We start from the raw sequence: 25,707 nt of genomic DNA on the forward strand, positions 1-25,707 counted from the left end.
ATGGACCGAATGTAATACGGCCTTGCCAAATCTGGTCTCTTGACTAGTGGAGGAATCCAGGTTGTAAAATTTTGTGAATGTATGTGCGGACGACCATGTGGCAGCCGCACATATGTCTCGGACCGGTACTCCTCTTTGGAGAGCCGAAGAGGCTGCGATACCCCTGGTTGAATGAGCCCTAGGATTTTGGGGTGGCTCTTTCCCAGCCAGTTTGTAACATTCCAGAATGGCCAAAATAATCCACCTGGAAATGGTTTGTTTTGTTATGGGTAGTCCCAACTTGTGACCTGAGTATCCTACAAACAGTTGGTCTGCTTGCCTGATCCTAGCCATTCTGCTGATGTAAAAGCTGAGAGCTCGCCTTGGGTCCAGTCTATGTAGCCTTTCTTCCTCTTTCCCCGGATGGGGAGGAGGGTAGAACGAAGGTAAGGTCATTTTCTGAGTAATATGAAATTCAGAAACCACCTTTGAGAGGAAATTAGGCTTCACCTGTAGAACAACTTTGTCCTTGTGGAAAATTGTATGTGGGGGTTTACAGGAGAGAGCTTGTAGCTCGCTCACCCTCCTAGCAGATGTTAGTGCTACCAATAGGACAGTTTTAAGCGTGAGAAATCTCAGCGAACAAGAGTGAAGTGGTTCCAATCGAGTGCCCATTAGGAAGTTTAAGACTAAATTTAAGTCCCATAAGGGAACCTGGAATGGTTTTGGAGGATAAACATTAGTTAATCCCTTGAGAAATTGTATCACTAGAGGTAGTTTGAAATACGATGGTTCCTCCGCAGGGCGCTTGAAGATAGAAAGCGCTGCGAGATAGCCTTTTACAGTGCCAACTTGAAGGCCTGAGTTTGCCAAGTAGAGTAGAAACGATAACACCGTTGGTGTACCACATGAAAAAGGGTCGATATTCTCTTCCCTTCACCAGCTGCAAAATTTGTTCCAACGGCAGCGGTATAAAGACTTTGTTGCTGGCCTTCTGGCCGAAAGCAACACCTCCATGACGTCATCAAGGAGATCCCAATCCTTGTACCTCACCCTTTCAGAAGCCAAGCGTGAAGGTTGAGGGTTTTGGTGTCTGGATGGAGAACCTGACCTCTCTTCTGCGAGAGAAGATTCTCTTTGAGTGGAAGACGGATTGGAGGGCAGATGGACATATCTAGAAGGTCCGGGTACCACGTTCTCCTGGCCCAGTCCGGGGCAATTAGGATCATGGTTTTCCGGAATCTTCTCAACCTCCTGATCATTTGAGGAATAACAGGGACTGGTGGGGACGCGTAAAGGAGTGGAAACTCCCAGTCCACTACGAACGCGTCTCCTAGAGCTCCTCTCGGGGGAAATTCCCTTGAACAGAACAGATCGCACTTCCTGTTGGTGCTCGTGGTGAACAGATCCACCTGAGGGGTTCCCCAAAGGGCGAAGATCTCTTGAAGGACTTCTTGAGCTAGCTCCCACTCGTGGGAGACTGTGCTCTGCCTGCTCAGAGCGCCCGCTGTCAAAATCTTCTCTCCGGCTAGGTGGACTGCCGATAGAGAGATTCCTTCCCGAATTGCCCAAAACCAGAGCTGCATTGCCTCTCTGCACAGTGGCAGTGATCCTACGCCTCCTCTTTTGTTGAGGTAGTGCATGGCCACCGTGTTGTCCATCACTATCAGGGCATTTCTCGCCTGTACTGATGGCAGGAAAGCTTTCAGCGCTAGTCTGATCGCTCTCAGCTCCAATAGGTTGATGTGTAGTCTGGACTCCGATGGAGACCAACGACCGCTGATGGTCAAGTCGTTGGCAAGGGCTCCCCACCCCGTGAGTGAGGCTCTGTGACTACTGTTATCTCCGGCCATGGTTGCCAAAACAGTTCTCCTTTCAAGATGTTCTCTGGATAGGCCCACCATTGAAGGTCGCGGGCTACTTTGGCTGGAATCCGGAGGAGATTTGTCATTCTCCCTGAGAATTGCGACCACTGAGTTCTCAGTGCCCACTGAAGGGATCTCATTCTCAGGTGAGCCTCTGGCACAAGGAAGATGCAGGATGCCATGAGGCCTAGTAACCTCAAAAAGTCGAAGGCTGGGAGACGTTGGGCATTTTGAAACTTGTTGACCATCTGCAGAATATCTTGAGCCCTCACCTCTGGTGGCGAGGCTTTTCCGAGGGAAGTGTCCAGGACCGCTCCGATGAATTGGAGTCTCTGTGATGGTATCATCTGTGACTTCTTTAAATTGAGGGAGAAGCCCAGTTTGTGAAGGAAGTGGTAGACATAATCTAGCTGGATCTGAGCTTGTTCCGAAGATACAGCCCTGATTAGCCAATCGTCCAGGTAGGGATAGACGTGGATCCTTTCCCCCCTCAGACTTGCAGCCACTACCGACATTAGCTTGGTGAAGACCCTCGGGCGGAGGTCAGCCCAAATGGCAGAACTCGAAATTGATAATGAGAGTCGCCAATTGCGAACCTCAGGTATTTCCTGTGTTTGAGATGGATAGGCACATGGAAATAAGCATCCTGAAGGTCCAGGGATGCCAGCCAGTCCTGGAGCTGGAGGGCCTGAAGGATCTGAGAGAGAGTTACCATCTTGAACTTGTCCTTCCTGAGGAACTTGTTCAATTCTCTTAAGTCCAGGATGGGTCTCAGTCCTCCGTCCTTCTTTGATATGAGAAAGTAGGGGGAGTACCAGCCCTTGTTCCTGTCCGCTACAGGTACCGGCTCTATGGCACCTTTCTCTAGCAGGTCTATAATTTCCTGCAAGAGGAGCGGATCTGGGAACTTTTAGAGAGCTGTGCCCCGGTGGATGACTCTGAGGGACGTGTAGAAAGGGTAGGCAGTAACCCTGGGCCACTGTCTCCAATGCCCAAGTATCTAACGTTATAGCCTGCCATTCCGTCAGATGGTGAGTTAACCTGCCCCCTACAGGTGTCTTGTGTGGAAAGACCTCAGAGTGGTTTGGGGGCGGCTGATGCAGATGCCGAGGGTAAAGAGGCACCTGCTGCTGCTGCGGCCTTAGTACCTTTGACCCGTCCACCTTGGGTAGATTTCCTTTGGCCTCTTTGAGCCGGCAGTCCTCTGCCTTTCCCGAATGCGGAATAATAGCGAAAGGACTTTCCTCTTCCAGAGGTTCCTGAGGGGCGAAAAGGAGTTTGGCGGATTGCAGCTCCTAACGATTTTGCCGCTGCTTTAGGTGTTTGCAACCTTTCCAGACTGTCATCAGCCTTCTTTCCGAATAATGAAGAGCCGTCAAAGGGCATATTCAAAAGTCTGGCCTGTACATCTGGAGCAAAGCCAGACTTTCGCAACCACGCATGCCTGCGGATTGTTGTACTTGCCGTCATGGCCCTGCTGACACTGTCAGCTGAATCGATGCCAGTTTGAAGTGACTCGCACATGGCATCTTTGCCATCTTTAATAATGTTAAGGAAGGCTTCCTTTTCCTCTCCTTCGGGTATGCAGTCAGCCGCTGATGAAGCACACTCCCACAGTGTGTGACTGAACCTGGCGAGCGTACAGGTGGCGTTGATGGACTTCAACGCCATACTACAAGCAGAGAATAATCGTACCTCTTGTCATCTCTATCCTCTGGGACAGTAGGGTAAGCGGTCCTACTGCTAGATGAAGTTGCCACTTGGACCACCAGGCTCTCTGGAGTCGGGTGTTTTGATGAGAATTCAGGGTCAGCAGCCGCTACCCTATACTTGGCTGACAATCTTTTATTGACTGCAGGGATAACTTCAGGAGTTTCCCAATTAGATGTAATTTTCCCTTGTAAAGCTGCATGGAAGGGGACCAGAGGATCCTCCTGTGGACCTTTGTCTAATATGTCTGTCAGGTCATCCTGTTGAAAAACAGGCGAAGGTGCAGACCAACCCATAAATTCAATAATTCGTGCCATAAGGGTTCTATAGGGTGTTTCGGCATGTTCCCCTGGGTCTGGCTTAACAAATTTCACTTCTGGGGAAGTGTCCAGCCCACTTGCCTCATGTAGTGACTCCTGTAGGTCCTTCAACCTTCTTTCCTTAGAGGTGAAATCCTCTGAAACAGGCAGTGTGGTCCTCTGCAACACAAAGGTTTCCTGGTCAGAATCTTCCCCCTCTTCATAATTTGAAGATAGTCCAGGGTACTCTGACCTCTGAAATGGTGTAAAACCCATCTCTAAGGCAGAAGGAGCCAAACTCGTCATTATTGGGCGAGAAACCGTCAATGTCGTCAACGCCGATGTGACAGGCTTAGAAGGCGCCGAGAACGGTGTCGAGAAAACTGGAAGAGGTCTCGAAGAACTCGAGAGGATCGGGATCCTAATCAAGGATGTCAACGACGGTCTCGGCGTCGTGCTGGAGGCCCTTGGAATCACTGTTGGCTGTGCAGTAGCCTTGGTCTTTTCTTTCATCGGCGTTGCTGTCGGCGTTGATGTCGGCGTCGACGATGATGTCGAATCGATCGACCGATGCGTCGAAGAACCCTTCGACAACGGCGTCTGGGCAGATTCGGACTTTGGAAGACAATGCACTCGCAAGCGGTTGAGGTATCCCGGGTATTGGGCTTCTGCAGTCTTGGAAAGTCGCAGCAAGTTGGGGGTTGCGCCAGAATAGAGTTTGTCTCGAGGCTAGTTGGTTCCACTGGTTCCAGAGAGGAAGTCGTGCTTTACGGGTCTTCTCTGTTGATTCGTAAACCGGGTCAGCACAGCTGCAGGGCTTCACCTGGCACTTTGCGGTCCAGAAGGGTGCTGCTGGCGTCTTCTCTCATCTTCTGCTTTGGATGTTTTCCTCCAGTGGTCGACTGTGCTCTTAGTCCCAAAAACCTTGCTTTGTATGCAGGTTCCCATTCATTCACAGCCCTATGCTGTCAATCACACAGCAGGGTGGCTGTCCGGCCACTAGGAACAGGTTTCACTCAGGTACACGTAGAGACAAAGGACAGAGGGAAGCTTCGGGACCCTCCCTCACTTCCTGCCTTTCCAGACACATTGGAGCCTGGGTGGGCTTCAGGTCTGAAGCTCGCCAAAGGCAATTCACATAAAGGACTCAGACCTGATGCAAACAACAGAGTTAAAGCCCAGAAGAAAGAAACTCACAAGAAATTACAATAAAAGATTACAGGGGCCATTTTGTGAAACTGGGCACCCTTTGGTGCAGCACTGCAGCTGAGGTATCAGCCTGCAGATACATGTCACTAGGTAGTAATAAAGAAACCAATGCCACCGGCCATTTAAGTGTATTAGTGTAACAAAATGTTACATGAGGAATGGGTTAAAGGAGTTACTATGTAATCCACCAACACTCCACATAGGGTGGTGTGTGCTGGACCCATAAAGTAAAGGTAAGTAAGACAGGGGTCATCTTACTTACTCTTACGTCCCGTCCCATTTCCTCCATACTGTATGGGCGTCCCTTGCGAGGGACGGGAGACGGAACCTTTTTCACCAGGAAATACCTTCTTTCCCTTTAAATTTAAAGGCGTGGCCCTGGGAGCATGTGCTCACTGACTCAGCCCCCCCAGCGCCATTCCTCAGTCCCCTTTTCCGTGTCGACGGGAATGGTCCAAATTCACCAGCGCTCCTGGGTTTGGCTTCGGCCATGTAATTCCACGTGCGGATACTCCTCGTCTTCTATCTTTTTTTCTTTTTATCATTCAGGTACTCGGTCCTCAGGCGTCACGCTCCTCCCTGGGGCATGTTGATGTCTATAGGGTTCAGCAGGCTTCCATCCTGCGACGGGCTCTTTCCAGTTTCAGACCCACACACCCTCTGCCTACGTTGTCTAGGCTCCGACCACAGCTGGTAAGCTTGTACCGCATTTGACACGCTTCTTCAAAGTCTCTGGTGAACAGTCTAGCCAGGAGGAGGAGGGTCTTCCAGAGATCGGCAGACGACTGGAAGGACTTTGTCGATCATTGATCCAGGCCCAGGTAGGGCTGCTCTTTTCCAGCGCACCCTGCAAGGGAGACTCCTCTCCAGGGACTCACCCGCACAGGAGGGACCGCTCAGGTTCTCATACCAGCACGAGCAACAAGGCTAAATCAACTACCGGCCGGCAGGCCGAGGGGTCAGCAGATCCTCCCGGTGAAAGTGCTGAGGGATCGGGTCTTCGCCCAAGGGGCAACGCCCTAACACCGGCATCTGGTCCGAGGGCCGCAATCACGCAGCACTACTGGCAGTTCAGCCGAGGGCAATATGCCTTCCAAGTCTAGGCCTGAGGTGCAGGATAAGCCTTAGTTTCCAACACCAAGCGTCTTGGACGGGGCTGGGTCTGATGAACCAGGCGCCTTGGCTTGGGCACGTGGCACGCAGCTCAACAAAATGGCTGCCGCTCCAAACAAAGTGGCCGCTCGCCCGATACCCCCTCCGGCACAGCAGGTGGAGGAACGAGTCATTAGGTGGGACTGGCGTCAATCAGGTACGTAGACTACAGCTTCGCCATCAGCAGCACAGGGCAGGCTCCCCCTGCACCCCATGCAGTGTGTGCCCTGGCTCCAGCAGCCTCTGGCCTCCCCGTCAAATGTCTTCTACAACCTCACGGCCTCCAAAGGCTGGTTCTTTGAAGGGCTCCTAGGGCTGATGCGTACCCCCTGAACGGGGGGATGTCATCAGGGACACGCTCCCTCAGGTCATGCCACCGGCACCCATAGTCATCCCTCGATGGCTCCGGTACCACAGTCCACAGTGTGGATGCCGCTGCCCTAGCCAGCCCCCCTGATTCTGGTTTCCCTGCCCCCCACAGTACAGGCAGTTCCACACCAGCCTCCACAGCAGCCACCCGCTTCGGTCTCCACGCCATGGCCCATGGCGCACAGCACTCCTCCACTTGCTCCAGTCCCCCCAATCCTGGCGGACATGGACAAGGAGGAGGACCCCAAAACACCATCTTCAGCCAGGGCCTTCCATGAATCTTGCAGGTTCGACAGAGTAGGAGGGCCTACCTTAGCCCTGGGTAGAGCAGCCCTAGGAGGGTGTCGTAGCGGAAGTGCTCTCCCCAAAAAAACTCCAGTCGGGGATCCCGATGCAGAGAGATGTAGTTGCCCTGGTCACTATGGGGTGGCCCAAGCCGCAGGCGGCCCAGCATGTTTGCCGGCGCCTCCACTCCCGGTTCAGGCAGATTAGGGACATACACTCCGCGGGGCTAAGCGTGCTGCAGGGTGGGACTAGGAGAAGCCAGGCTGGTAGCACCCAGCATTAAGGGGCCCTCCGTGGCCCACATCAGTACCTCTGCCCGGGCCAGCCACATGGCCAAGGAAATGAGGACGGCATGGCTCTGGGCTACCGAGCTTAAATCTCGGTGTCCAGAAAAGGCATATTCCCTCCTAGGACAGGGACCTCTTCTGCTCCCCCTCAGAGGAGGATTAAATGAAAGAAGAAACAGCTTGCAAGCTTTGAGGTATTTTTCTATTCCTACTAGGGCCACGCCCAGGCCTCCACCCAGTCGCAAATGCACTCTGACTCGGGTGGGCATGGGCGGAGGTCCAAACAACCCAAATGTTCGCTGAGTCAGTATCAGAGGATACAACAGAAAGGTGGGGGGCAAGGGATTCGTACAATCCACCTCCTTCTCAGCAGCCTAAAAAAAAAAAGGGAGGTTGGACACGCCCCTTCAGGCCCACATGTCTCCGGTCGGGGGCAGTCTTGCCCTTCACGTGCATGTTTGGGCACCAGAATGGTTCAGACCCCTGGATCCTCTCCGCAGTCTCCATGGGGGTACCTCCCCCCAGTACTTTCCTCTGCTCCCCTCCTCACCCGCAGATTGGGAAAGTCGGCAGTGATCCACTCGCTTGTCGAGAGTCATGTAGTGGAAGAAGTCCCAACCTCCCAGGGAAGCTTGGGCTCTTTTATCCCAGGATTTTCACCTTACATAAGAAGAACCAGGCTGGCCATAGAGTTGTGTTGGAATTTTCCACGCTCAACCTCTCCCTTCCTCTGCAAAAATCCAAGATGGTTATGCCAGCAGTCCTCGCAGAGGTTCTCGATTGGGGAGGCTGGATGTGCTCCTTGGATCTGAAGGGCACGTATATACACGTCCCGATCAGGCAGCTTCATCGTTCCTTTCAACGGTCCAGGATCATTGGCTCCCATTTCCAATACAAAGCACTTCCCTTTGCCTCAACTCAGCCCCCAGGGTATTTACAGGGTTACTCAATACAGTGACAGCCCTCCTTAGGACTCAGGGCCACCACATCTACCCGTACCTAGACGACCGGCTTGGCTGAGCCACATCCCCGGAGACGATTCTCCATTCCTCCTCCGCACTAATGAACACCCCCCACTACCTGGGGTTCACTATCAACCACAAGAAGTCTCGGCTGTTCCCTACGCAGAACCTGACCTTCCTGGGCCTCATCATGGGACACACGCTCCGACAGGGTCTTTCCCCCGCAGGAGATGCTCTCGGCCATCAAGTAGAGCCACGGCTCAATACCTCTCCAGACCAGGGACATCAGCGTGATAGTACCAACACCTGTTGGGCATTATGGCTGCGGCGCTCTAGCCATACCCCACTCCAGTCTCAAGATCAGGAGACTACTGCTGTGCTTCGCAGCCTCGTAGAATCAGGAGAAGGGCTCCTAAGAGGAGCTGGTCAGTAATCCTCCTTTTCTCCGCTCGGACCTCACGTTGTGGTGTGCGGACTTCAGCCTGGCCTTGCAAGCCCTTCGACTCCATCCCCTCGGGTCGCCATCACTACAGACTCTTCCCTGGAGGTCTGGGGTGCCACTCTAGGCAGCCACGGCATCCAGGGAGTATGGTATTGGCAGGTGTATGAGTCCCACATAGACTGGCGGGATCGAGGGGCCATCTGGCCGGCTCTCAAGGTTTTTCTTCCTCACATCAGAGGTAAGGTAGTACTTATCCAAACGGACAACTCCAGGTACCAACCCCCCTCCACTGTGCATCCTTGCTATCAGCAGGCAGAGAGTGCCACGGGAGAGCAGCATCTACCTCAGGGACGTTCTCCTCCCGGTGGTGGCCAACCCAAAGACGAACAGGCTCAACAGTCTGGCAGCGGACAATAGCGCGTGGAAACTGAGCGTCATGGTTCTGAAGGAGATCTTCTGCAGAAGGAGGCCTCCCCCAAGCGGATCGGTTTGCCTCATCGGACAACAGGAGATGCTAGCATTTAGCCTTGGGCAGGGGCAGGGCTCAGACTCTCTGGGCGACACTTTCCGGTTACAATGGGGCAGCTTGACGGCTTCCGCCTTCCCGCCCACGCCCCTGCTCCAGAGGGTGTTCTGCAGGATATAGGAGTATTCTCTCCTCACCGCCATTCGGATAGCCCCATGGTGGCCGGCGAGTCTGTAGTTCTCCGAGCTTCCCAGCCTCTCAGACAGGCCTCTTGTTCGCCTCCACTGGGCACAGCTCATCTCCGGTCACAGCAGGGGGCAGAGTTGTCCTCTCCACCCCTCACAAGATAGGTCACGTTCGAACACTTGAGCCTCTCTCAGACCAACCGGGAGATCATTCTGGGCTTCAGAGGCAGGGCTACTAGGAGCCAATATAAGAGCGCAGGGTCTAGGGTCGCCTTCCATCTGGACTGGTAGATAGTCTTGCCCACCTTTTTCGCAAACCCCAAGGGGGTGCCTCAGTGGGTTTTGCACTCTCTGGGCCTCAGATGCACTCTGAAATACTATCTGAACAGAACAAGGGTCTTCCGCTAATCGGACGCCTTTTTGTCACATTTAATGGATCAACACCCGGTTATCGTGCTTCCCAGAACACCATAGCAAGGTGGATGGTGTCTGCCATCAGGGAGTCTTATGAGAGGCAGCTCACGCCAATGCCAGCGTATATACATGCCCACGCAATCAGAGCCCGGGCCAGGGCCTTCGCGTTCCATCAGCATGTCCCGTGGCAGATCATCAGCAGGGCGGCCCCCTGGCCACCCCCGTTTGCTTTCTGTAAGCGCTACGGTTTGGATGCCGCCTCTAGCTCAGACGCGGCCTTCGGACAGGAAGTTCTGAGGAACTTGTTTTTTTAAGGAAGGTCTCCTCTCCACCCCAGGGCCACACTCAGTTGTAATTGCCCATACAGTATGGAGGAAAGGGGATGGGACGTAAGAGTAATTAGCAGTTACTCACCGTAGTGACTAACATACTCTTAGTCCACAGTCCCCTTTCCTCCATATGTCCCACCATCCTCTCCCTAATACTGGAGTCATTAGGCAATGTTAATATTGTCAGCACGTCTATGGGGACCGAGGAGTGGTGCGGGGGGGGGGGGTTGTTGAGTCAGGCGAGTGCATGCTCTCAGGGCCGCGCCCCTGCGTGCCACTAAATTTAAAGGGGAAGAATGTTTTTTCTGTTGAAAAAAGTTCTGTCTCCCGCCCCTTGCGAGGGACGCCCATACAGTATGGAGGAAAGGGGACTATGGACTAAGAGTACGTTAGTCACAACGGTGAGTAACTGTTAATATTCTTGGGAACAGTAGTTCACCCAAGAAAATGTAGTTAACATTGTGAGAAGTCCAAGGGACTTCTCAGTGGCACTGCACAAAAGGTGCTGTGTGTCACAATGAAAAAGCAGATGCCTATGGAGTTTACCAGACTCCATAAAAAAGAAAGGAGCATAGAACATCGTTGTTAGGAAAACACTAGAGGGAGTGGGAAAAAGGTCCCACTCACTCAGGAGTAAAAATGTAAAAGTCCTGAGTCTAGCAAAAGAGCTTGGGGTCGTCTCTAAGGTTAAAGGGAATTGGCACAGAAATTAAAATTCTCCCTAACAGGAGTGCAGCAACTAAGAGAAAGGAGGGAAGAACACGTGGCCTAAGAGTTGCGGGGGGAAGCTTGCAGCCTAAGAAGTAGGCAGCGTAGGATGTGATGGAATGCATGCAGCAAAGATGCAAGGGAGCGCACAAAGCCAAGATGCAAGGGAGCGCACGTGGCCTAAGATGCGAGGGAGCACACATGGCCTGGATGCGAGGGAGCGCACAGAGCCTGGTTACAAGGGAGCGCATGCAGCCTAGATGCGAGGGAGCGTACGTGGCCTAAGCCGAGAGGGAGAGCATGTGGCCTAGGATGTGAGGGAGCGTGTGCAGCCTAAGATGCGAGCGACCGCACGCAGCCTAAGATGCGAGGGAGTGCAGGCGGCCTAAAATGCGAAGGGACCCAAATGGCCTAGATGGGAGGAAGCGCACAGAGCCTAATTACAAGGGAGCGCATGCAGCCTAGATGCGAGGGAGCGCATGTGGCCTAAGCAGAGATGGAGAGCACGTGGCTTAGGATGTGAGGGAGCGTGTGCAGCTTAAGATGCGAGGGACGGCACGCAGCCTAAGATGTGAGGGAGTGCACGCGGCCTAAAATGAGAGGAAACGCACATGGCTTAAAATGCGAGAGAGCGCATGTGGCCTAGATGCGAGGGAGCGCATGTGGCCTAAGTAGAGAGGCCGCATCCGGGCAAACCCTGATCACCTCTGAATTTGAAGAATATGAGGTGGCTCGCCTATGTGATGCTTGATACTATTGAGGAGTTCTTCAGTATCTGGTCCATTGGAAGGGGTATTCCTCTCATGAACGAACTTGGGAAACGGCTTTGCATATCCATGCTCCCATTCTTCTCAAACGTTTCCATCTTTGACATCTCTGAAAACCGGGACCAGACCGGAGGAGAAGAGATCATACTGTCACAGCCACGCGATGGTCACTGTGGCATAGATGGAGGAAGACGCCACATTAGCCTGTGACTTTCTTCTCTGTTTTTCCTGGTGCCGGTCTAGTCTTTTTCAAGATGATGGTCGGACTCCTGCTTTTCCTCACTGTGCGAGCAGCGCTTGGTGCGTTACATCCCTCCGGAGCCCCTCTTTCGGGTGAGATGCTTGTTTTCCTTTCCTTCTCCCCACTTGCTAGCACTTGCTTGCTTTCCTTGTTTTTCCTCCTTTGGGCCTTCTACTGCTGCTTCATGCCACCCTGGATCTCTCCTTCATTGTTTCCGTGCTGTGTTGTTGTTACTCCCTGCTATCTTCATAATCATACTGCAGAGCCTTTCAACCATATTTTCCTCAACATCTACATCAAACTGGACACAGAGTTTTTTATGCCAGATTGTCTTTTTTCCCATTTTTGGAATGCTGTCCTTCGGTCTGTCCTGCCTCTGTGTACTTCTCTGGTGTAACTAAGGCATACATTGTGGCAGCTGGGGAGGACCGTCCTTGGCTCTACTTCCACCGGCTTACCGGGTTGCTTACCTCCTTCACTCCAAAGCCATTCGTTGTTTAGTCGTGGGACGTGCTCCTGAAACTGAACCTATGAATAAGTATTTCCTGCATCATATTAATAAAAAATGATTTGATGACAGCTATTCCTGCAATTATGTTAAATGAGAGGGTGCACAACTTTAATGTGTCTTGATCGTAGGAGCACTGGATTGACAGTGAGCTGTTTATTGAATTTGCAGGACCCCAGAAACGAACACCCATTTCCAAACAGTATAACCTTTGTAGATTATCAAGTGCACCAGGATGAGATGCATGCTGGTAAACAGGAAGGTCTCTGAAGGCATCACTGCTCGTTCAACCAGGGCTACGTGTGCTAGTTATGCTTTTCAGGGGGGTGATCTCTTGCTAGATATCTCTTAGGTTATCTTCGGATACATTTATCAAGCTTTAATGCCTGGAATTTCTGGCTAAATAGAATGCCCATTTTGGATGAGCGTCCTTACAGCATTTTCTCATCTACATTATCAGTTCATCATATTCCTTTGCCCACCATCCTATACTATATCATTATTTTTTCTATAAATGATGAGAAATCTGTGTGAGAAAGTTGTTCATTAAAAGAGCAAATTGCTTACCTCCAGTGATAATGTATGTGATATGATATTTCTTCCATACATTTGTGTTGGCCTCCCTGTATTTCCATATGAATCCCAGATGCATCTCACTCAGTCCACTAAAGAGAAATAAGGACCAATACAGAAATTGAGCAGGTTCTGCAGATTTCAAAGTTTATAGCACACGAAGGACAGACAACCCTAACAATTATAAGAGTGCTTTCACATACTAAAGAACACATGAGACACTACAACAGTGGACATTGTAGGAATGGCACAACATGCAGTCTTCGCAGTCCTTTTGTACAACTAGAAAATGTATTTTCAGTTAGGAGATCATGAGTCCAGGAAGATTACAATTCTGGTCCCTAGGAGAGTGATATTTATTTTTTACTTACTGTTGTTTTATGTGTATTTTATACATTATATTGAAAAAATACCCAATAAATATTCATTGTGTTTCTCTGATTCAGATGTGGACTGGTTGAGAGTTTGGCAATCCTCACACCACAAGTGAGATTAGATGTGTCATTGCTCTATCTGCTTCATTGCTGTCCCTTCAAATGCATGTTGTGCAACTCCTACCATTTCCACTGTTGTAACATCTCACTTAGTAACAGCACTCCCATTATGCACTGTGAGTCAGTCATAGAATCCCCACTAGGTGCACGGGTGGCTGTTGAAACATTTCCTGTTTCATACTACAGGCAGAGATATTCCAAAAGATAAGCAATCTGTTGGAGAAAAATCCTATCCATCAAAAAAACATTATGGCGAGGATGTAATATTTTCATTTGAAGAACAGCAACATACATTTTACAAAAGGGTGCACGTATGTCATTTACAGATTGTTTCAGTAATGTATTCTTGTATTCAGGTTTTTAAATACCAAATCAAAATTTTGTGAAATCTCTAATTGACAGACAAGTAAAAAGTTATTATTATAACTGTATTTTTATCTTTAGACAACAGTATCATTACTGTCAGTCAACAAATGTTTTTCATTGCAAAACTATGACAGAACAAAGGTATAGTGAGATTGATACTTAAATATTTCCATGGATGCTTCTCCAATTCTCAAATAATTCGTTGGAAGAGCTTCCAAACTATTGGGGTGAAAAGAGATGGAAAACTAATTTAAGTGAAATTTATCATGGTTTCAAGACTTCATCAAGGATGTATCAAGTGACAGTGTTTTACTGTACAACAAAACAAACTGACATAGTCATATGATTATTTTGTTTTCTTGCAGAAAGAGCCAAATGCAAAATGAAAAAATGACAATATCGTCCATTTCTCTGGATGGCAGAAACTTGACTCTGACACAACCCTTAAAGTACAATCACTTGGGGGTAACAGTCACGCTGCCCAATGGACACATTTTTGAAGGAAAAGCAGAAGTCGGTCTTCTTACCAGAAACATCCTGATTCGAGGTTCTGATAATGTGGAATGGCATGATGTCATTCCAGCTTGCCCAGATGGATTTGATCCAGGTATTTTAATACTTCTGAATTCTTTGATTAGTACTATAATTGTTCATGCATTATTTTACAAGAGAGAAGTATCATGTGATAATACATTACAGCTTTTTTCCAGCATATCAAACCAGGTCTATTTGTAAACTAGCGGAGTCTTAAAGTTCTCAACTCAAATCATGGTTTGAGTCACTAAATAATGGTCTAGATCAGGCATGCCTCCATACAGATCACTTGTGAAGTGATTCTAACCTGGCATTAAAATGCTTGGACTGCCTTGTGTGTGGGTAATTTCCATTCAAATCAGATAGGATACATCTGAATGTGAATACAATCCTAATATGCAAATAGAATGAATTAAAAAAAAAGATAGTGCAAGTTTCATAAAAGGCCCAATGCGTAAGACAAAGAACATTGCAAACAGTGCAATGTTCTGAGAAAAACAGATAAACAATCAGATTTTTTTCTGAGAAATGTGGTAAAGCATGTGCTGAGGGCAGATTTCCTCTTCTATGTCCATTCACGATAATGTTATGAACGAGCTTGCCATTCAAATAATAATAAAAGATCAATTTTGGGGCAATCAGCTTTGATTTACAATGCCACTTTAAATGGCTATCTATCTGCATTGGTCTTTACTACTCAGAGTAGACATGAAGTCACCAAATACGGTTGGGTCCGTCATCTCAGCCCATCAATATTGCATTTGTTTGCTTCGGTCCTGAGCAATTGGCATATGGACATCCTCTTCTTTCCAGTGAGAATCTTGAAATCATTCAGGCGGACATGAACCACTCCACAGGGAAACAGTGTAGGAGTATTGTTATTGGGTGGTGCATGAAAAAATCCATCTTATTGCATGTTCTTTGGATATTGTTTACTTTTGTTTCTTATCTTGTTTTGAAAAGTACCCTAGCCGATTATTTTAGGGTTTATAGTAAGAATAAGTGATTATCAATATTCAAACTTTGAGAATGTTCTTTAAGGGAAACAAGTGGTGGGAAGGCGTTTTGAAGCACTACTCAATCTTCTTACCCCAATAAGGAAGCCACATTCAGTAAGGCTCTTGAATGTGGTCCTTGACTCATTAGTATTTAATATTTTCCAGGCTTTGGATTCAGTGGAAATGGTCTTTCTGCCTTTATAGTTACTATTAGGTTGGCTGGGGAGTTTCAGACTGTGTTCATAAAGAATATTGTAGTACAAGCTGATATACCCGCCATTGCCGGGGATTTTTTTTTCTTATAGGTATTTGTTAGACATGCCTTAAGGTAGCTGTATGCTTATCAGAACGACTCCATAAGAAGGGTGAAAATATTCGATTTTTTTTTATTATTGCTCATTTTAAAAATGTTAAGACTACACAACACAATGGGCCTCATGCCGAGTTTGCCGGTCCGGAAATAAGGGTGCCGGTGAGCTGTTTCCAGACTGGCAAACTACGGGTTTGCCTGCCGGTGCTGCTGTGCCCTACAGGTCTGACCCTGCCAGGCACAGCGGTGACAGTAGGCAAAGCCGGCACAGAAGCGCCGGCACAGTTAACAACGGTGCTGGTGCATGGGGATTAACAAAATGACTGGCACCTGACTTCCCGGCCGCCGGACAGGGTTGCCGCCAGGCCCGTAATGGGGCCCAATGTATTGTTCTTCTTAAAAAGTAATTCTAAAAGTTATAATTGTACATGTGAACATGGAGATTCCTGAGCAGCATGATGGGTGACATGATGTCGGAGGTGCCGACAACTATGAACCTAATGTTCAATATTACTAAGGTTCATGTTGATTGTAAGGCTTGTTTATAGACATGTTTTTATTTCCCCGCCCGCAGAAGTCGCATCCACCACGGTATCGTCTGAGTTGTACTCAGTAACTGTTCCCAGAAGCATATCCTGAAACTGATAATTAATTTAATTGACAGAATAATTTTTAGCAGCAAGGATGACTCGTTCACACAACCATTCAGATTTTTGTAATTTGCAGATATGTTTGGATATACTTTATGTATCAGCTCTGTAACCGATGGTACCATCTCGCAAAAATCCTCTGGAAAAGTAATTTCTTCTGATGCTGCAATGATGTGGCAACTTCTGGAAATCTACCTGCCTTCACCTTTCGCCTCTCAGGTCCATTCGCCTCTCATACGACTTTGCCTCCCATACGCTAATGCTTTGTCAAGCCACAAACCCACAAACACATTTTTACTTTTATAAGTATACTTTTATAAGTATAGATAGATAAAGAACATTCCCTTTTATTTTAGTTAATTTTAGATTCTAATAATAATCAGGACATAATAGGATAGGAGGCTTTTAAAGCTTCAGTTGTTCATTGGCTATTTAGTTGTTTTTGAGTTATTCTATTCAGAGAATTGTTCCTAGAAACAATATCTATGTTCACAAGGTCACATGAATAATGAAATATAGCATGGGGCAGTGCTTGCAGGGATTTATAAACAAACATAAGCAATTGAAAGCACTGTTTTCTCATGGAAACCTAACTGGAATGGAGGTGGTATTTGGATGTTGGCGAACAGCGGCAACGATTGTACAGAGTACGAATGGTGGAGAATTTTATCAAGCGGGGAGAATAAGTAGACGGGGGAGCCCAAGGATTAGACTTGCACAGTATTTTAGGCAACATAGTGCTAATATCACTAAGAGGTTTGTTATGGCACAGTAAAATGTGGAGGGGACATATTTTCCTAATATTAAGCAGGTTAATCCTTGCCTCAGTTGAAGTAGAAGTGATCAAGTGCCGAGGTATGAGGTTACCATCAAGGTGGAATCCAAGATTGGGCGACGAAGAAAGTAGGTCTGGGAAAATTAGATGGGTGAAGGAATGAGCGGGGGCAGTGGTGGCAGGAAGTTATATTACTTCTGTCATGGAGAAGTTGAGCATAATACAACAAAGTGCTAGCTAGTGGCATATTATATAGCGACAAGCATATATAAGGGCAGAGAAGTCAGAAGTAAAAGCCGGGAAAGGAAAGAAGATTGACATAGTGTCTGCAAAGAATTGGTAAGAGATGCCAAAGGTGACCAGTTGACTGACAGAGAAGGCACAGGGCCAAGAACCTTGCCTTAGGTGATGCCAACAAGGATGTGGGTTGGATCGGAGAGGGCATCGCCCCAAGAGATGGCAAAGGACGGCAACAGGCAACCCATGAAATACTGGTGTCCTGAATTCTGATGTTGCAAGGTACACAAGAAAGGAGGTTTGGTTGAACTTGTCTAATGTGGGAGAGAGGTTGAGTAGAATTAAGAAAGTATGTTGGAGTTAGCAGGAATCAGGAAGTTTGAGACATGGATGAGGGGAGACTTGTAGAATGACTGCTGCAAAATCCAGATTTGAGAAGGTCAAGGTGGACATTATATCCATGAAGGAGGAGATCATATGGAAGATGAGACATTCGAGGAGTTCGGAATAGTGTGGGAGGAGAGCAACAGGCTGATAGTTGGCAGGATTGTTAAGGTCATCAGAGGGCATTGTGAGGATTGGCAGGACACTTGCCACCTTGAGGCAGTCTGGAAACACTCCAAGGGAAATCAAAAGGTTGACGAGGCATGAGAGAAAGGGGCAGGCAATAAGTCCAAGCTCTTTACTGTCTCTAGGGATAATGGCTCAGCAGCAGTGCAGGAGGTGTTTGCAGCCCTAAGGATGGGTGCCAAACCACAGGAGAAATAGGGTGATGGGAACAAATATATGGCATATTAAAGATAGGTAGTGGGATGGGAAGGAAAGGGGAGGAGTAGTTGGAAGAAAGGGATAACATGTGCATGAGGTGAAGCCAACAAGGCTTATACTGTGGAGGAGACTTTAAAGGGGTGAGAATGAAGGGTCAGTATGAAATGGTAAAATAGGATGATTTTGTGCAGTCAAGAGCTGTGGTGAAGGACAGTAGGACATTATTGTATACAAGAAGAGAAAGGGTCTGATACTTGTGCCACTTGCAAAAGTTACTTTGCAAGTACATTTTGAGTTTTCCGATCTAAGCGGTGTTGCAGGGCTGAGGGTAAAAGTGATAAAGATGTGAAAGGGATAATGGTAATCAAATGGGAAACACAGTGCTAAGTGAAGTCAGACAAGGCTTGAGAGTCAGGTTTGAATTTGCATGTGGAGATAGCAGAGATGTTAACTGGAGAAAGAAAGGGGAACATAGATATTGAAGAGATAGATCAATTGGATGAATGGAGCTGGGGTTGATAGTGGGGTTGGATTTGAAGACTGAGGAGAGGGCTACAAGAACCAGAGAGTTTTCGTGACAGCTGTGATGTAGTAACTGGGGTTCACACATAAGTGCAGGAAGCAGAGAGGATTCTGGAAGCCGGTAGGTGCAAATATGAATACGCTTTATTAAGTTACAAGAATAGATGAGAATGCAGATAGGAGCTACAGTAAATACATCCTTCTGTGTTCATTTCCCATCATATGTGTCCAACCGTCACTCCTAGAACCTTGAGGTACCATAAGGTTCCAGGCCAGCCAACTAACATTCTATGGCTTGCATTGTGTACATCAATGCAAGCCCAATGCTACACATCCCCCTTTCTTATAAGGGGAAAACACACTCACAACAAATGCACCCAAAACCGACGAAGCAAGCTATCAAATCAAACATACTCCACAACAACCTCAGGAGAACCAACTACATTTGCAACCCTCACAGCATACTCTACATCAGGGACGGCCTTAAGGGCAGCAGGGCCCTGGGAGAACTGGCGCTCGCCCACCGCGCCCCCTGGTTAACAGGGGGTGGGGCAGAAGGGGGCAGGGCCATGATGGGCAACTATTTTTTTAACCTCCTCGCTCTGGCGAGGAGGTTAAATAGGTGCCGTTAGCCCCCCATTGTCATTGAATGAGCCCGCCATCGCGGGTTCATTGAAGGACAATGAGGCACCTGCCACACCTTCTGCCACCACGCCAGCTTGGGGGAGTGCTTGAAAGACTCCCCGGAGCTGGCGTGGTGGGGGCTAATGGCGCCTTTTCTTGTGAAAATTGTCTACGGCGGAGTGGCGCATTTAAATGCACCCACCGCCGCGGGCACCTTTTACAGTAAAAGGCCGCCTGCTGCGCCTTGTCATACAACGCCAGCTCGGGGGAGCCCTTGAAAGACTCCCCCGAGCTGGCGTGGCAGGGGCAAAAGGCGCTCTGGGGGGCGTGGCGCCCCGAGCGGTCATCCGGCTCGCTCCCTCCTAAGGCCGGCTCTGCTCTACATCCATGCAACTAACATTTAGATCCACCACATAACAAACAACCACCTACCCAGGGTTGCCACTCCCAGGTCTCGCAGATGCCACCTATGAGCACAAACCACACAATGCCACATACACAACCATCCAGGCATACTCTCCTTTCACCCTGCCTGCCACTCAGGGTGTCTGGCCTGCCACGCCCATAGCACCATCGCAACCATCCAGATAATCACAACTAACCTTCTGTAACCATACCAAAATATAACATGACCTAACACACACACACCACCAATCTCACTACAACTAACCTGTCACCTGCACAAACCAAACACAACAACTCACGCTCTATGCATCACAGGTGATCATGCCACAACTACCCCGAGAGACATATAAAAGTGAGAAAAGGAAAGTAAAGCCACGTACAAAACAAAGGACACATGAAAACAAACGTGGCTGCATAAGAAACAGCTTGTCAGAAAGACACTGTGATAGAAGGTTGATCAGACCCACATGAGAGTCAACAGATCTCACGATATGCATGCATTCAACCAATAAATGTGCACAAAAACATAGGCCATTACTTTTACACGGGTCACTATCTTTTAACCGGTGTACCCGTCATTTCATCACCTGCATTCATTTCCTAACTTCATATGTGCACACACTCAACATGTGCAATATCCTTTTTGAAAACTCACTTATTATATATGCATATTCTTGTCTTAAGATACATTTTCTAATCTGCAAACACCGAAACAGATTCTTATAACTTAAACATCCCTCTACTCTTATGTCTCCCCTCGGCATTTCAAAAAAATAAGATTTGCCCTTTTTTCTGCACCAATGCACTACACCCTGACATGCGGTACATACATATCTGCATTTGCAAATGTGCCTTCTGAGAGAAAACCTTACAATGCCAGTCAGTAAAACTTGAAAAATGTCCATCTGCAAAGAAACATGTTAGACAATGACTAACACAGCAATCTTTATCAGTGAAGAAGGGGATCTTACTGCAGACTTCCTGGGCAGTGCCGAGTGTAAGAGTAGTGGGAGAAGGTGGGGGGAGTAGGAATTACTAGAGGAGACATGGGGGGATGAGGTTGGAGAGGACAGGTTGGCCAGTAAACCTTTTGTGGGTCAGGGGAAGGCTAGGGACTGAGTGGGAGGATATTGACAATGATAAAGAAAATATGAGGCTGATAGGCAGATGGGAACACATTTGTAAGGAGTGAGAGAAATGTAGGATGAGTAATAGTGAGAGTAAATCAGTAAAAGTAAGAGTGAATAATAACAGTGGCGGGAGCGAGGGAAGCATTCTGGGAGGAGGGGTATTAGGTGAGAGAGTGGTAGGACAGTGGAGTGTGTGAGCAGGGAGGACGAATGTCAGGTAAAAGAGTGCTGGTCAGAGGACAATGTGGAGAGGTTGCAGGGGGTGTAGTAAAGGGTGCATAGCAACACAGGACCAACAGAGACGAGGATGCAATTGTGACAGAACAATTGGGGACTATAGGGCCATAGGCAATGAAAATGCAGATTTTTACAGTTCAATTGGGAACGATGGGGTCTTAGGTAACCACAATGAAGGTTTTATGATGGCCATGTGACCAAACGGGTCAGGCACAAAGGTGAGGCCTTGTATTTGGCTCATGCATTCTAAGGGGCATGCACTCACTTCTGCTTGGGCCATTGGTCATGCTACTGGATGACCAAGCCAAATCTCGGTTCCTGGATGTGGCAATGGTTTTCTAGGAGTACAGTCACTCAACAGAATTTGTTCAACATCTAACTTGTCTGGCCATGTGACAGGACAGGAGCAGGCACAATTGTGAGACTTGGAAGAGATGAGCCATGTGCGGGGCTCAAGTACACGAAGGGCTGATCACTCACTGCTGCATGGTCCGTTGGTGTGGTTATTGGATAGTGCACTATAGTATATTGCATCTGAATATACCTTTATCTACTCCAGCTATCCCCCTACGGTAGGGCATATATATATGTTTACAAGTCTGACATCCAGAAAACCTGCTCTGTTAGTGTCTGTCTAGTTTATCCTAATTCGTAGGTTCACAGTGAACAGCAAATCTCTTTGCAACCTCCTGAAGCAAAGCAAGCCATTTCACTAATAGGGTTTGTACACCTAAAGAGTTTGTTGTTTGTACACCTAAAGAGGATGTTGTACGGTATTAGTCTTGTAAATCTTTGAGAAGATCCTATCTCAGTCGATACCATTGCCAAACAATTAGTGAGGGAAACAGGTTGTCAACAGGTAGAACAATTATCGAAGAGGATTAGATTTGACTGCTAATATTCATCTTTACTGGGTAAAACACTGCATTTACTTGTAAGTCAGACCAAACACTACCCCCACCCGGAAAATATTGCTGGTATTATATGTACCTGAAACAGTTCCCTAACTTTATTTACTCATATTCCTATGCCCCATAGCCTTTCCTTCACACTGATGGGATACTTTGTCCCACGTAGACAGGACCAAAGCCTTTTTTGCACTACAATCAAAATCTTTCCCTTTAAATTCATGCACTCTGCCCACATCCCTCACTCACCAATTCTTTTTACCAATTGCCAGGACTGGATGCCTTGCACCTGCTGTGAGGATCCTTTTCTTATTGTCGCGAATTTACTCACTTTCTTTTCTTTTCGCTGCACGCTAGCTTTCCTCACTGGCATACGTCATACCCTGCGTATGCCAGTGATAATTGGTTTTAATTCCTTTCCCTGTTGCAGTAGGAAGTTACCTTTTTGGACGCCTATTGCCTCTGCCTGAGGTGTTTGGGGCCCTCCCAACAGTGGGTTTCCTGTTCTGCATTGCCAGCGCTCAGATGATTCGTTGACAAGACCTCTTCAGTGACTCTCCTCCCTGCCGGATCGAGGACTTTGTTGGGGTACGAAGGGTCAGATCTTTGCGGGCCATGCAAGTCTGTTCTTTTCTTTTTCAGGCACTGCACCCAGGGTATTCTTTTCCGGGACTGTTTTGGATGGGAGGGATCCATCTGGTCCTGCTGCTAAGCATACCAAGGGTGGCCACCCCAGGTATGCCAAAGATTGAGGATCCTGCCCTTACAGACATGGTTCCTCAGGACACAGGAGACACTGGATCTGATACTGATACAGATAATAGTCCTCGCTCTGTCAAGGCATTCCACGGAAGGGTGATATGTTTGGCTGTCTTCTTTGGCGTACCACAGCCAGGAGAGCCACAGCCAGAGGCTGGCGTGCTGTCAGAGATATTGTCCATCAGCTCTTCGAGCAGATCAGAATTCCCACTTAAAGACTTCCTCACAGAGGCATTAAAGCTATGGGAAAAGCTTTGTTCCCTACAGCCTGCAAACAAAATGTTGGAGGCCAGATACCAGCCCTTTCCATCTGAAAAGCTGTGTCTAGCCTCTCAATCACAGCCTCACTAAAGAATAATTCTTCCAAAAAGGCATCGTCGTTTACCAAGCCTTTGGGCTTCGGTATCACAGCGTCGTCCCCTGCCCTCCTGACCAAGGAAAAAATGCTTTTTGAGGCTTATGAGAAGAAGGTCTACTCTAACGCTTTTCTACATCTAAAACAAGCCAATGCTGATGCCTTGCTAGCAGTGAGTAATCAAAAGCTCTGGCGGGAGCTGGCTGATTTTCTTCCTTACCTGCCGGTCGACAGACATCAGGCAGCAAAGGCTAAGACACTGGCTCAAGATCTGCTACGGTCACCCCTCCATATTGACACTGCTAGTCGTGGAATAGAGATGGGTGCAGACATGCAAAGGGTTGCTTGGATGCATGCTACCAAATTTACACAGGACGTAAGGATTGCATCCTCAATCTCCCTTTTGACATAGAAGAACGAGGAGCTCAACAAACTAAAGACTTCCATGCAGATGGCCAAATGGCTGATAGTCCTCACCAAGACTAGTCAGCAGCCCTTTCATCAGCCCTCCTTTATCAGAGAATCCAGGAAGAAGTATGTTGGCGGCTTTCAGGGCTACCAGGATAGGAAGGCGAGAAACAGGGACTGCTCTTCTAGTGGTCACAGGAGGAAGCAGTCCAGACCCTCCTCCAAGGGGTTCTTCGCTAGCCACACAGGGGCTGCCTCCACCAACCTGAAACAGTAATGATGCAGAGGATTGGATTCACTGCATGCCTGTCAGAAGCGAATATTGTTGCATCTGAGCAGGTGGTTGGACATCTCGCAGGATCCCTGAATTCATTCAGTGGTCTCCAGGGGTTTCTGCCTCAGTCTATCTCAGTCTTCCTCCTCTTCCCCCCATCTCCAATCTCTTGATCCAGATGTATTCGGCTCTCCTTTTACAGTAGATCTGCAAACTGCACACCATGCAAGCTGTAGAGAGGCAGATATATATGTCATTTATAGAGCCCACCCCCTCACCTCCGTCATACTGGAAGAACAGCACCTGGCATCATCCCAATACCACATCGGAGATATGAGAGACGTTAGGCGCTGAGACAACTGTACCGAATGTACTTCCAAACTGAAGGAAGCCTGCAGACATCAATAGTACTAGGAGAACTATAAGTGAAGTGTGACAGATGTAAAGTGAAGTCATGACGAGGACGCACTGAAACCAACATATGGATATCCAAAGAATAAAAATGTGACTTAAGTGACGAAGTGAACATATATGCGAATACGAAGAAAACATATACACTGAGAAGATACGTGATAAGAGATGTAGTAGTAGTATATTTGCAGAAGCGCAAGGTAGATGAGACAATATAGAAGCTTGCTAAAGCAGGAAATAGAACGCGGTTAAAGCATCCATGTTGAGAAAATGGACATCGGCATTGTGTAATAGTAAGCAAGGAGCCTCGAGGAGAGAGACCATGGCTGCAGAACTGACAAGCACTTTAATACAAATTAGTGCAAAAACAAAGAATTTCTGGTTGGCCTAGAGTCAAGGATGCCACAGCAAAGAAGCCACTGCAAGGATTGAAAGGAGTCGAAGAGGATATGCCATATACGCAGGACATATTTCTCTTAGATTAAGTAAAGGAGTGAACATTTGCGAGTGCCAAGTATTGTACATTTAAAGACATGGAAAGCATATGCAGGATGAAGCGACCAAGTCTCCAGAGGCTGAGGAGAGTATTAGCACCCAACGTAAAAGAATCATATAGCACTAAAAAGAACAGTAGAATGGACAAAATCATGGTCTCCTTACATGTGATCCAGGACCGGAAATCAAGGGCTATTCATAGAGCTCCAGAGGAAGATAGCAATGTTCCTTCACTCCCTTGAAGTTCTGAGGAAGAGAACAGTCAGCAAGGCCAACTGCAAAGAACAAGCATTGGTTTAGGGCCTTACTGATGAGAAATGGTAGGTTAATTAGCCAAGAAGGCAGTTGTCTGACGTTGTTCCCCTGCACCTAGGTTTCGTTGCTTACCTGCTGCTAACAAGCCGAATGTTCAAAGTTGGAAGAGAGTGGAAACCAATCATGAAGGCTTGTGTGCTGGTGCATCATACATTGTTGCATAAGCCTATCCACTGCTGTTATTATCCTATCCAATGATACTAGCACTTATATAAACTATATATATACGTTTCCCTGAACTAATCCCTCTGCCTCATAGGTTCTTACTGTTAGCCACGTAGGATGATGTCATAGTTGATGTAAAGCCTTTCATGTAACTGAAATGCATTGAGAGTGTGTGAGCTGCAATCTCTTTGCTCACCATGTTTTCCTACTTTATTGAACTGATAATAAAGTAGTATTTTGCTGTATTCTTTGAGTCTGTCCAGTTATTTGGGCTAGAGATAATTTATTGTGATGATCCCATCTGGCACTTAGAACGCACCAGGTGTCCTTGCACAAAGTCATATAAACTGTTCCCTCCAACGAGAGAATTCTAGGGTTCTATTCCAGAATCTCTCGCTCCCCAAGAAGAAGCAGGCTGGCCCACGGGCAATCCTGGATCTCTCCTCCTATATTGTCTGTCTCCCCCATGAGGTTCAAGATGATTACGACAACTCAGATCCTGGGCTATGTTCAGATCAACAATTGGGTCTGATTGGTGGTCGTGCAGGATGCCTACCTGCATGTACCGATATGGGAACCACAACGCAAATGCCTCAGGTTTTTGATTGGCAGGCACCATTATCAATATTGGGCCCTGCCTTTTGGGCTCAATGCAGCACACAGTATTCACCAAGCTGATGAGCGCAGTGACTAGTTGGTTACGGATCAGGGGGATCCATGTATACCTCTACCTGGACTGACTGGTCATCCTGGCTTTATCCAGCCAGGAGACGGTATGCCAGCAACATCCTGGTGTCTACCCTGTTAAATCTGGGGT

At 47.8% G+C, this 25,707-nt stretch overlaps 1 protein-coding gene across 1 annotated transcript in view; it reads left to right on the forward strand.

Moving 5' to 3' along the window:
- Nucleotides 1-25,707, forward strand: part of LOC138498338 (fibrocystin-L-like) — an 848,238-nt gene that overhangs the window by 293,768 nt on the left and 528,763 nt on the right. Inside the window, exon 15 of the mRNA XM_069622136.1 lies at nt 13,976-14,217. Within this exon, the coding sequence (XP_069478237.1) occupies nt 13,976-14,217 (242 nt within the window). The remainder of the gene's footprint in view (nt 1-13,975; nt 14,218-25,707) is intronic.

The sequence above is a fragment of the Ambystoma mexicanum genome, chromosome 5q (assembly GCF_040938575.1).
Source record: "Ambystoma mexicanum isolate Mex_15411 chromosome 5q, UKY_AmexF1_1, whole genome shotgun sequence".
Taxonomy (NCBI): Eukaryota; Metazoa; Chordata; class Amphibia; order Caudata; family Ambystomatidae; genus Ambystoma; species Ambystoma mexicanum.